At 48.1% G+C, this 12613-nt stretch overlaps 6 protein-coding genes across 6 annotated transcripts; 2 read left to right on the plus strand and 4 right to left on the minus strand.

Annotated features, from left to right (window-relative positions):
- Positions 1 to 87: 87 nt before the first annotated feature.
- FPRO_04389 (uncharacterized protein) lies at positions 88 to 2429 on the minus strand (the record flags this gene model as incomplete). The annotated part of the gene is made up of 5 exons (XM_031229893.1): positions 88 to 237; positions 301 to 452; positions 504 to 1907; positions 1956 to 2160; positions 2220 to 2429. The coding sequence occupies 5 exons, from the start codon at positions 2427 to 2429 to the stop codon at positions 88 to 90; spliced, it is 2121 nt and encodes a 706-aa protein (XP_031080085.1).
- Positions 2430 to 3185: 756 nt separating this feature from the next.
- Positions 3186 to 3963, minus strand: FPRO_04390 (putative FCF1 involved in the pre-rRNA processing steps of 40S ribosomal subunit biogenesis; the record flags this gene model as incomplete). Its single annotated transcript, XM_031229895.1, has 3 exons — positions 3186 to 3455; positions 3519 to 3809; positions 3928 to 3963. The coding sequence occupies 3 exons, from the start codon at positions 3961 to 3963 to the stop codon at positions 3186 to 3188; spliced, it is 597 nt and encodes a 198-aa protein (XP_031080086.1).
- Positions 3964 to 4304: 341 nt separating this feature from the next.
- Positions 4305 to 5462, plus strand: FPRO_04391 (putative replication factor c (40 kDa subunit); the record flags this gene model as incomplete). Its single annotated transcript, XM_031229896.1, has 3 exons — positions 4305 to 4408; positions 4456 to 4676; positions 4723 to 5462. 3 exons carry the CDS (start codon positions 4305 to 4307, stop codon positions 5460 to 5462), a joined length of 1065 nt encoding a protein of 354 aa, XP_031080087.1.
- A 219-nt stretch (positions 5463 to 5681) lies between these two features.
- FPRO_04392 (uncharacterized protein) lies at positions 5682 to 6059 on the minus strand (the record flags this gene model as incomplete). Its single annotated transcript, XM_031229897.1, has 2 exons — positions 5682 to 5841; positions 5890 to 6059. 2 exons carry the CDS (start codon positions 6057 to 6059, stop codon positions 5682 to 5684), a joined length of 330 nt encoding a protein of 109 aa, XP_031080088.1.
- A 554-nt stretch (positions 6060 to 6613) lies between these two features.
- FPRO_04393 (uncharacterized protein) lies at positions 6614 to 7790 on the plus strand (the record flags this gene model as incomplete). Its single annotated transcript, XM_031229898.1, has 3 exons — positions 6614 to 6663; positions 6717 to 6993; positions 7338 to 7790. 3 exons carry the CDS (start codon positions 6614 to 6616, stop codon positions 7788 to 7790), a joined length of 780 nt encoding a protein of 259 aa, XP_031080089.1.
- A 220-nt stretch (positions 7791 to 8010) lies between these two features.
- FPRO_04394 (uncharacterized protein) lies at positions 8011 to 9776 on the minus strand (the record flags this gene model as incomplete). The annotated part of the gene is made up of 3 exons (XM_031229899.1): positions 8011 to 9122; positions 9174 to 9431; positions 9494 to 9776. 3 exons carry the CDS (start codon positions 9774 to 9776, stop codon positions 8011 to 8013), a joined length of 1653 nt encoding a protein of 550 aa, XP_031080090.1.
- Positions 9777 to 12613: the final 2837 nt, after the last annotated feature.

Consider the following 12613-nt stretch of genomic DNA (forward strand, 5'->3'; position numbering starts at 1 on the left):
TGTAATCAAAACTTAGTTTCAGATTGCCAATATGACCAATTCTAGTATAACATCAACTACACTTCTAAAGATGTTGCTTGATCGTCCTCAAGTGGATTCAGGATGATCTGGAATCCATATTCCTGAACTCATGATATCCATTTGTTCCAATGGTGGTGCCCTCTCTATCCACGTCTGACCAGTGTCTTCGTTGCGTCCAGCATCATGACTGTGAGCCAGCGATATGTCGAGGTAACGCTACCGAGATTGTTAGTTTGCCAAATACACAGCTTTCGAGATAACGGCCACGACGCAACTTACCCAGTCCATGTTGCTAGCTGCAGTATCCATCCAAGCCGGATCAAACTGAAGACCTTCTGTCCCCATATTCGTAAAGTTCATGCTAGTTCCTGCATCTCCTGCCAGATTGAGATCCAGGGGTGTCTGGTCTGATGCAGATCCCGTTGATGAGCCTATCCTTGTAAGCATATCTCTTATCTATCATATTTCTTGGGATGTCTTACCCAACCCCAGACTCGAGAGCAGTACCGGGTCACCTCCGATCGACCCCAGTGTGCTAGGGTCTACAGATGGAGCCCCAAGCGAAGAGTATTCGTTATCACCACTGACACTGGGACCAGCTTGTTCAAGGGCACTTGCTGGCTCTTCAACTGAAGCTCCGAGCTTGGCCAACATTGTAGCCAGTGTATCTGCTGTTTTCTTGACTTCCACTGCGTCTCGTGACACATCTGCCCAGATGAGCCAAGACCTCTTGATCATACAAATTAACTCATCTTTAGTTGGCGTTGGTGCAGTCTGCGACATCCAGTCATAGTCACTTCCAACCTCTGAGTAATTTTCATTCTTGATGACCAGGTAAAGCACCATTGCGGCCATGAGAAAGTCATGAACCGCGAGGGACGAGACAAACCAACCATGCTGGCTCAATACGTGTCCTGGCTTGCAAGCTTCCCAGATAATGTGTTGGTAATTGAGCAGCGACAAAGCACCCTCCAGACATTGCCTGCGTGAGTAATCATGCTCACGCTGCGGAATTGCCTCTGCGAGATACCGACGATGCAATACAATACGGCATTTGTTGTATAGGGCTGTCAACCCGAAACGTTGGATGAGCAGAACTGGCGGATCACCAACACACTCATCTAGTGGGCGTACCATCATGAAAGATGGGACACTCTTCCAGGTTTCGTGCAGCAAGTTGTCGAGCTTGGCGACCTCAGCATAACTTGGTGGTGTCAGAGCATGAGCTTGTCTCGCAATCTGTCCAAACACCCGAAGAATCTGTGTCTTATGGATTGGATATGTCATGGAGGTCCAGTCTGTAGGTGGTCGACTAAGCGGCAATTCCGTCGAATCTTCGTCAAAGTCATGGTCGTCTAGATTTCGTGGTACTGCAGTATCAGTTTCTATGCCTTGTAACATACTTGGGAGGCCCATGTGGAAAGAAACCAGAAGTTCGACCTGAATGGCCATGTTCCACATGCGCCTGCGCATCTCGCCCTCATAAGGCGAGATGTTCGCCAGCTTACTTGGGTCTCTATGAAGACCCATCTTGAGCATCAGACGGATGCACACGCCTGAGAGTACGTAGCAGTTCATTTGAGCTGCACGGTTAAAGAGGAAAGATGACTCAACGTAGAGCAAGAACGCTGGGAGTGTCGCCGAGGATGGTTGCGTGTATTTGCCCCAGACGAGAGCCCATCCAGCACAAGCCTTGTAGTGACGGATCCTGTCCTGAGCTGGGAGAGGAGAGTCACCCTCGAGCTCACTTGAGTTGATAAACTTATTGAAAAATACGCCAAGGCTGAGCATCATGAATAATTGCGCTATCCAATGCAATGATGCTTCGTTTGGGTCTTGCCAGAACTTAGAATACTGCCTGGTGAAAACTGGCCGGTGAACAATATCTGGCAATTGTTAGTAAAAGCATTGGGTGTTTAGCGGGACATACTAACGTTGCGAAGGACTCATCGACGCAAAGTAACGCGAAAGAAGTCTATCTGCGACCTTTCTCTCCGGTAGGCGACTAAGCAGCTCCTCTCGGTTCCTTGGTCCAGCTCTTGTGTTCAACATGACTTCTGTGGGATCAATCTCATCGTCTAGGATTTGATCCTCCCCCGCTTCTTCAGGCTGCTCAAAGTAGTCTTTCAAGTCCTCAATCTACTCACTGTTAGCCCCAGCTCCTTGTGGTCATCGCAGACTCCTATATGAATACGTACATCTTCCAGCATTGCCATACAATGCGTCGCGCCAACGTAGGTTGCCCCTTTCTTGCTGTGTACGACATGGCCTTGGACGTCCGGTCCTGTTGCAGTACCATTCGCCAATCCTGCGCCGGCTCCGGTACTTGCTTGGGTTCCTGGGGCTGCACCTTCAGAGTCCATCATATCCCGCACCATGCCCTCGAGACGCTTCAAACGTGCGGACATGCCTTTGGCGGGCCGTTTCCGTTCAGGTTTTGGGGCATAAGTACACTGAGATGCGCGCCCCTTTTTGGAGCATTGCCCACATGGTTGCTCTCTATCACATTTTAACTTTGAGTTGCGACATGGCGCACATGAAAGAAGAACGCGTGAGCGCTTCTGGCGGGCTTCAGATGTTGATGACTGATCATTATCATTTGGGCTAGAATCCATCTCCGTCAGATAATGCGCTGTCGTGAAAACTTTCTGAAGGTTGAGGAACGATTCAATTGTCAGCAGTACTAGACAATGTGTAGTATTGACTTTATGTAAGTCGTTTTTTGACGGTATGACACGGAGATTCGAGTGTGACTGCGTATCTTAAGATGAATGTCAGATGCCAATAGTAAGGTGCTGATAAACACCCAATCACATGTCACCAAAGGATTCATGGCCACTTATATCCGGGGTATACTGTACTACTTCAACAACGATCGTTGGGCTAGGGGAGTTACATACTAAAGTAAACCGACTTTAAAACACAAGAGGCACAGCCAGATGAACGCCAGACATCCAATTGAATATGTTGTAGCTTGTCATTCCATTACGGACGAGGGTAAATACCCGTTGGATTTTGTACCTAGCTACCCTAGAACATCGCATAACAACCCTTTCAAATAGTGACCAGGCTCAACGTCATTAGTGCTGGCCAGAACCAAGCTATGCGATGCGTCGTAAACTCGTAAATGCAAATCCCCCATTCCCAAACAACAAAAAGAATACCTAGGAGTCAGGCGCACCTGGCAACCTCTCTATCACGTACTTGGCCCTTGCCACACTCATGATTGGCACACCAGGAATCTTTCGTAGCCGTTGCTTGAGCGCCTTATCGTTTGTCCCCACGATATAGATTCTGGATTTCTGCACCCTGTCGACTAAGCAATCGTCTGCATAGGTGCCCTTGTGGTCGCATTCAAGCCGGGTCCATCGTTCGTCTCTTGCAACTCTTAGGGCCAGGCGATACTTAGGTCCGAGCTTCTCAAGTTCGCTCATCTAGGAGTGGAAACAGCTATTAGTCACGGTCCAAAGGGTTCAAACTTGGAGCTGGGGACTTACCACACAAGAAGTGATGATAGGGTTACACTTCGCATAGAGACAATCCATCATGGAGTCGAGAAGAGAGAGCTTTCGCTGAACCGAGTGACTGAGAAAGTTGGTATCCACGAGGACGTTGTAGGGAGGAACGAGAGCTGTGTTGTGTTGAAAGAACATGTTGCTGGGCATCTGAGGCGCTTCTCGAATAAGCTCGCCGTTGATGGTCTTCTTTTCCTTCTCCTTTTGAGCGAGCTCAGCCTTGAGTTTGTTTTCCTTTAGTCTGGCATCGCGACGACCAATAACTCGCTTCACCTGTTGCGTATTGTGGTCAGCATTTGAGGTGCTTCATGTTTGCGCGCCCCATCTTCATCGTCGTGGATATCTTGAAATTTGGGCAACTTTTGCGATGCTTATCGATAAGGATGCATACCTCTGCGAATTTGCGAGTCTTTTTCTGAACACCCATGGCTGCTTGATACTGTGTGAAGCTTGAGAATTGAAGTCGCTGCTATTTTCGTGGATTTTCAGTGGTATTCCTGTCGTGGATCGTCCAGAAGCTGTGGATTCAAGATACTGTTGGTGATATATTTGCTGTTTGATAGACTCAAAAAAGTTATCGCAGTGACAAGATTTTGCCATAGAAAGTAGAAAGCGGTGGCATGAGTGGGGCGCTACCGTGGCTCCAGGTTCTGCGCACGGATCACTTACTCGACGCGTCTGTCTTCTCTCAGTCGCGTAAAGTGATTGACATACCATTTCAGGCTTCAGTTGTAGGATCGACGATTTTACCACAACAGCATACCCAAAATGTCTTCCAAAAAACCCGAAGAACGTGGCGAGTCGTCGAACTCTGCCTCAAAGGCGGCTCTCAAAGCTTCTTCTAATGGGACCACAAATTATGAGCTTCCCTGGTATGCCATTCATGCTCCTTGAAGAATTGCTCACTCATTGTTCCTAGGGTGGAAAAGTATCGACCAGTGTTCCTCGACGATGTCGTCGGAAACACAGAAACGATCGAAAGACTCAAGATTATTGCTAGAGAGGGCAACATGCCCCATGTAATCATCTCGGGTATGCCTGGTATTGGAAAGACCACCAGTGTTCTATGTCTGGCCCGGCAGCTCTTAGGTGAATCGTACAAGGAAGCGGTCTTGGAGCTCAATGCCAGTGACGAGCGAGGTACTTGGATCCTCCCATGCGATAAAAATCTCACTGACACATCCAGGTATTGATGTTGTTCGAAACAGGATCAAGGGCTTCGCCCAAAAGAAGGTCACTCTGCCTGCGGGGCGCCACAAACTGGTCATTCTCGATGAAGCCGACAGCATGACTTCGGGTGCTCAGCAAGCCCTCAGACGAACTATGGAGATCTACTCCAACACTACACGATTTGCTTTCGCCTGCAACCAGTCCAACAAGATCATCGAACCCCTCCAATCACGATGTGCCATCCTACGATACGCCAAGTTAACCGACGCTCAAGTCGTAAAGCGACTCATGCAAATCATTGAGGCGGAAAAGGTTGAATACAGTGATGATGGACTTGCAGCCTTGGTTTTCAGCGCCGAGGGAGATATGCGACAAGCTATCAACAACCTTCAATCTACTTTTGCCGGCTTTGGATTCGTCTCAGGAGACAATGTCTTCAAGGTTGTTGACTCGCCTCACCCAATCAAGGTGCAGGCGATGCTGAAGGCTTGCTATGAGGGTAATGTTGATTCCGCACTGGAAACACTCCGAGAACTTTGGGATCTAGGTTACTCAAGCCACGACATTATTAGCACTATGTTCAAGGTTACGAAGACTATCCCTACGTTGAGCGAACATGCAAAGCTGGAGTTTATCAAAGAGATAGGCTTTACACATATGAAGGTCCTCGAAGGTGTGCAAACACTACTCCAACTCAGCGGATGCGTCGTTCGGCTATGCAAAATCAACATGGATCCTAAGCGATTTCGGGTATAGAATATGAAGATGAATCTAGACATGGGTGCATCATTGGCGTTGGAGTTGGTATTCGACTGAGAAAGCGAAGGAAAGATGCTAAAGTAATGTGATTTACACAGACGACTCGATGGTCATCTCTAATGTGACATATGTACGCCATTATACCCTAAGCAGTTGCAGTCAAGACTTTTCAATGAGATTGAGATCATAGGGACTCTGTTTCCGCGCCAGAGGCGATCACTTGCCATCACCTTTGATGAATTCTTCCTCATAGCGTTCCCATTTCGCCCTGTCGCCCATCAACCGCCGCTGCATTCTCACTCGGTGCTCGTATGCTCTGAGCCGTGAGTCTGCCTCGATCATGGCTCCAGGTACCATGCCACACATTTGTAAATACCTTGAAAGGTCAGTACCAGGATGGATCAGCTGTGAGAGTGAGCCCTACACTTTGAATTGAATCGTCATGGATCGATACAACGGCGACCAGATATACCCGGCAGCACCCAACACTGCGGCACCTATTCCCCACTTGACTGCACCTGCAACACCTCCTCTGGCAGCCTCCCAAGCAGCATCATTGGCTTCCTCGCTCTGCATAGCATCGTGAGCACGCATGATGATGGTTTGATCTTGTCTTTGTGATGTTGATGCCTCAAGGCCCAGTGTCCAGAACTCAGTATTTTAGAGGGCTCCAGAGCCAATTGATGAGTGAATACAATAAAAAGTTTTACAGCAATATCAGACGATATGTTCGTGAGCTTGGAGATCCCGAAGCCCGGTCACTTCCGCTTCTATGACACACGCTTCATCAAGTGTGGCGCGAGCTCCTACTAGCCACACCTAGGGCCTTCAATCTCGGCGGAACGTCGGCCCCGATCTGGTGCCCCGCTAGAGCGGATTGTTCATTTATTGGAATTTTTTCCAAGCTGTTACCTTCTCTCCTTCCACACTCTTCCAAAGACAAAGAACGAAGATGACACGCAAGCAATAACCATGAGTCCCTGGTTGCCTGGCTTTGCAAAGTCCCATGTTTCTTCTCTTTCTACATAAGACGTCTGCTGAACCTTCACTTGTTTTCTTTTTCTTCCTCGTGCAGATAAAGTACTCTTAACTCAGCTATCGTTGACCTGCTACTACTACCGTCGCCGCATTGAGCAAAGTTGCCCATAATGGCTGACAATGTGATGGCTGCCTACTGGGCCCTGCCACCCGTTTCTCGGTACGTTGCATGTTCATCTGTGGTCTCGATAGCACTCGCTAACCATGTCACAGGAATCTGATTACTGCTACAGTGTTGACCTCCATTGGTTGCATCGTCGGGCTACTCCCAGCCACGCGTCTGATATATCACCCGTCCTATCTTTGGACGTTTCCGCCTCAAATCTGGCGACTCGTAACATGTTTCTTCGTCGAAATGCAGCCGATCAACTTGCTCTTCAACTCGTTTTTTCTGTATCGCTATAGCGTGCAGCTGGAGATGGGAAACCCACGTTTCCCACGCAAGGTCGATCTTGTGTTCTACATATTATTTGTCTGCACCGTAATTCTGGTAAGCCTGCGCCTACATACCCGTGCATTGCTACTCTCCCATGTATTCCTTTCAAAACCCCCCTCATATATCTGCCCGGATAGTGCTTTGCCTCTTCAGCTATCACGGTTCCTGGAAATGAGGAAGATCACCCCTGCTCCTCGGATCACCCATCATTCGCATTTCCGGGTTGGTCTGCGGTGCAGGCATGGTGGGATGTCTATATGGATGGCTCGTGTGATCCTCAATTCACTCGAGTGGTTTTTTAGCTCCCTACATTTTTATATCATAGCAATAAAACATCAAATATCCCAAACACGCACCCGTATGTCATGTGCCTGTACTGAGGTTAACGACGTCGCTAGATGATCGACTACCTCGCCGGACTTACGAGCTTCTTGTACATGAACGGCCTCATTCTTGCCATGGTTTACACTACTACTCAAGACCAACGTGGCCAAAAAACACAGTATCTCGTTCTTACCATCCCCGCCCAGGCTCTGCCAATCTGCATGATCGTTGTCACCGCGCTCATGGCAGGACCACAGAAGGCATTGGCCGAAATTGAGGGTCTACTCGCCGCCCATCTGTTCGATTTTCTCACAAGAATCTGGCCTGAGTTCGGGAACGGTCCTAGACTTTTGAGAACCCCTGCCTGGCTTGAGCGTCTTGTGCAGACACCAAGAATCACTGCCAGAGGTTTCGGTACCGCCGTCCGACCTGGTAATTCACCATCTTCTGGACGTAGCACTGGTGTCAACACAGGTCCTTTGCCAGATTCGTGGCGGTCTCGTGGCCCAGGCCAGCGACTGGGCTGAAACACACTCGTCTACAACGGCCACTCGCAGTGTACGCATGAAAATAAAAGAATGTTTCTCGCTATGAACTCCTGAGCCCCACCATTTGTACCATATCGATCTAGGGCGTACCGTGCCAGGATATATTAACCAAGTAACTCCAGGCTTAAACCAATTGACATTTCCGTAAAACCACTATCCCTATCTGTCGTTGAGCAGTGGCATGAATACATAGGATATCTCAACCATAAACGCGACTATTTCCACTCAGCATAGGCGACTTATTTGCCTCTCTCCTCTTTAGATATTCGTCACTGAATCCCACAGGAATCTCATTTGCGAGGATAGTACCCCCGCCTAAAGGTCGATCCTGGAACCGAGGATCAAGGACAGCCAGAGGCTTGGAGATTCTCATTTCGCGACAGGGGTCAGGGTCGGCAGAGATCGGGGTCGCAGATACCAAGTTGACCTCTGGAGGGTTTTGCTTTCGGGGAATAACAAGTTTATGAAGGGAGGGAAATGCCAGAGAAGGAAGCCTTGGTCTTGGCGCTTGAGAGGCTATAGGCGCTGGAACCGAAGCGACAAGTGGCTCAAGAAGGTCTTTCTGGCGAGCAGGCGATGGATTCCTACTGGCATTCTGTGAAATTGTGCTGTTCGAAATGGCGTCACTAATACTCCCCCGGTTAAGCCCAAAGTCGTCGGTGGCCTTAAGATAGGTTTGAAGGGCATAAGAGTCGGGAGCACTGGCTTTGCGGGTGTGTGTGGCAATGTGTGGTTCGGGAAGTTTGCTAACTACCCGCGGAATGTATGCAGGATGTGTTGGTAGTGCACTGTTGGGACCGTTACTTTTTGAATATGGCACGTAGTGATAGTTGACATTTCCCAACCCATCTTCTTCATCGCGCTCAAGTCCATCATAGTACTGTGCATTGGACATTGTGCGTATGTGTCCTCCTGCACGTGGAGGATCGTGTATAGGTGGCAGTGGTTGCTTCCTACCGTCGTGGAAGTAAGACGATTTTTGAATGCCATACATTGAACGGTCGTTCATGGAGGTATCTGGCGGTGGTGATGAGATCTTGATTGCTGTCCCTCGACGATTCCGGCTTCGTCGACAGTACATGAAGAGGAGCCAAGCAAGGCCAGCAGCACCCAGACCACACCCCACTGCGATGCCGACGATTGTGCCAGTGGTCATAGAGCCAACGGCAGCACCTCCGTCACCGGGAAGAGTCTTGTTGGTGCTAGGATCGGTAATGTTAACGAGTGATGAGGCAAAGATGGTCCCACTAAGACCAATTATATCACCCCTCTCTGGCTCCTGTATACAACCTGCCTTCAGAGCTACCAAAACTAAGAACCTGTTAGTGATCTGCTAAGATTGGAAGTGAAGCTGAGACAAACAATTGGCGAGGAATTTTTGGTTCGATGTTGATTGCAGGCAGCTAAGGCACTCTTTGTAGCTGGAGCTTTCGATGATAGAATTCTCGGCCTTGCAATATCCGAACTGATTATCACTTGTTCTTTGAAGTAAGGATGTTTTCAAGGCATCCTCAAGCGATCCACATGAGCTCTCAATGTTACAGGGCGAGTTGATTGTCCCAGTCTTCGCAGCATCGGGATAGGAATAGAGGCAAACGTCAAATGCGTATCGTACATTATCTATGCCACGGAGTGTCAGCTGGGTGTACGTGGCTTGGAAGCTTTTTTCACTTATGACTTACAAAGGAACCAAAAAACGTCACTTTCTTCTCTCCATATATCCTCACTCTTCTGGAGACAATTTAGGCAGTTCTTGAATCTGATGCCATTTCCAGTTTCTGTGTACTCTCCGTCTTCGCATACTATATCTGAAGAATTCGTTCTCGCAGCACTGGCGTCGTTGAGAGTTGAGTTAGAGCCATCGGAGCAGAGGGCCGCGCACTCAGAGTTGGGCGTTGCTTGAAGAGCAATGGTGGCAGGTGAGAGCAGCGCCACGATACTGAAGCTCCAGCGAGTGATATGCATGTCGAAAGCGTGGGTGTTTCGGTTGGAGGGAAGTTATGCTAGGACCGTCACAGTGGTCATGAGTCGCTCAAGGGCAACAGCCAAGCATGACAGGCGTCAGATTGGTGCTAACACAATATCCAATGCTTATGTCGACGTTGATGTGCAATTCCCAGTCTTGATCAATCTTGGAATAAAAGAAAACGATAAGCTTCTTGGTGGAAGATTGGATGTAGTATCAGAAACACCGCTGATCAAGACATGTGGGTGTCAAGACGATTTTATCGAGATAGAACCGAAATCTTTAGACACCACCTGGTAGGAAGGCTTGCAGGGGTCTCATAAGCAAGCACAGTATTATTAAACTCCTAGTTTCCTACTCTGGAGGAGATCTTTGTAATGATTTCAGATATCATTGTTTCATAGGGCAGATAGTCGCCTGTCCACGACAAAGTCCAAAAATAGAATGCCCAACAGCCAAAATGATCGCCGACAGCCAATAGGCTCCAGTAGTTCGAAGTCCAAATGCTTGGCGCCTTGCTCTACCAATCAGAAATCATGCGGAGACTTCTCAAGCGGCTGCAGACCTTTAATTGAGCCAGGGTTGGGAGGCTCTTGGTAGGCTGGCAAGCAACCCATGGCGCGTTGAATGGATTTGTAGACGCCGGCCCTATGTGCGGCCAGTAGTCTCTAGCCGATGCTTAAGAGGGCCATGCAATCGTTCGTTAAGCTTGTAGGCTGCGGGGCAAGCACAAGCACATGCATTACAGATTACCAGTTTGTGAGAGAAGGGTTATTTCAGCTTGAAGCTACAGTCCAAACGCCTGGGTTATGGGTCCCATAATCAGTGATTCTAGCTAACCTGAACTATTAGTGAAGATGTGCGTGTCCACTGCTGCCGTGTTCCGCGTTAGTTATCTTAATCTTGAGTAATATTAGATTAGTGGGAATTAAGCGCTTAATTGCCGCGCACGCGCTGGAGACTCGTTCTAATATCAGCATTTCCTTGCTCGCGTGGCTCAAATTAGTACCACTAACCATCTACAGTACCTAGTGTCGCTTGCTGACAATGTGATGTGACTGTGATAGAGGCTGCATGACATTCAGTGTGTGGGTGTGGATATCTACAACATCCGCGATTGGTTGGAGAAAACAGGCGGCTGCATGAAGGACTGAAATATCAGTTTCTCCTTCTCTAAATGTGTGACTTTGAGCTCTGCGGTAAAGTCAGAGGAAACATTATGAGGAGTTCTGGGTAAGTAGGTAGGTGTATGACCCCGCCGTCTTATATAATATGCCGGTGCCCCGGAATTTAAGAGAATGTACCTTTCCTGTCGAAAATTGCGAGACTGTAACCAGCATCTATACACAACATTTCAACTTTTCCTCGAGTGCTGATTACCGAGCGTTGTTACTCGCATAATGGCTACACCGCAAGGATGTTACTGGTATGGATCCAATTCGAGCCAACGACTGAATCTCCACAACGGGTTTGTGTGGTTGCTCGAGTTTGTTGCTCACTTCTCTTCCCCTCCAGCTCATATCTATGTACGTATGTAAAATATTGACAAAACCCAGTCTAGTACATATTGGTATGTTTGAGATGTTTGGTGAAGGTTGCGGTTGTGTGCTTTTGGACGTTGTACCTAGAAGATTAACTTTACAGTTATTCGGGGAGAAGCGGCAGTAGCTGTGTTCCCCACTGTGGCATGGGAAACATGCTTCATCCCACACTTATGATGAATTCCTCAATCCAGTACAATTATGGAAAACTGTGTTGAATTATCAAAACCGAGCACTACCGAGAGAGCTACTATCGCCAGCCCAAGACAAATAGGCAAGAAAGGGGGTGCCTTTTCATGCTGCACGCGACTTTGCTTCAGCTATGGGGAATCATACCCTACACAATAGGTACTAGGGTAAGGTAGTTTCACGTCGAACACACTGCCTCGTTTTCAACAAACTTCTTGTCCCATTTCAACGCCTCTCTTAAACAATGATTTCTTCCATCTGCATCCGTATCAATTGAGAGTATGATGTGAGGGGGACGCGTTGTCAAACAAAATATTATATGAGGTGAACGATTCCCGCTGCTCCGAAAGAAACATAAGAATATTAGTAGGATTATGAAGAAACAGTCGAAGTCAGCTTAACAAAGACATATGTGTTTCAGATTAGGCTCTTGATCGAGATATGAATGGCCTCAATCGCAAGCGCTGGCACATCCTAGCCTCCATTCGTGCCTCACCGTTCTGGCCTGATCACATGGGCTAGGTCTTGTGCATGTTCTCTGGCTTGGAGACCAGTAGGGACTTTGGGGACAACCAACACTCAGTTATTTCACTTGTCAAGCTGAAAATCCTACCTGGGAGATGCATGAGGACCCAGCAGCATCAATGCCATATCTTCCCTTATTGGGCAAATCGACCCCGTAAGTCCGCAGCCAGCGAATAAAACGCTGGCATTTCGCGCCTTGAACCGAAATACCGGAAACCAATGAGCTCCGAGACACCTGTTAGCACATGGTTGGCGTGTTGTCGCGAGAATGAAGAAACTGGACACGATGCCATATCTGAAGCAAGGAACCTTGAGAAGATCTGAATGTGCCAGGTATCGCCAGCTCGAAACGAAACAGAAAGTATAAATCCCATGTCTTTACAAGGCACAGAGTTTATGTCTCGTTATTTAAGATTTTTCATTTCCAACTATTCGATGCACGCAGTATGTCAAACCACATGTGTACTGGACGTTATCTTGTGGTGTCTATAACGTGGGTTGATTTCACAATGTTGAAGTGGTCTTTGGACTGTAGCTCAGAATGTACGAGATTTCGAAACAATAACTCGGCACTGAAGCTC

Source organism: Fusarium proliferatum (assembly GCF_900067095.1).
Source record: "Fusarium proliferatum ET1 genome assembly, contig: FPRO_scaffold004, whole genome shotgun sequence".
Lineage (NCBI taxonomy): Eukaryota > Fungi > Ascomycota > Sordariomycetes > Hypocreales > Nectriaceae > Fusarium > Fusarium proliferatum.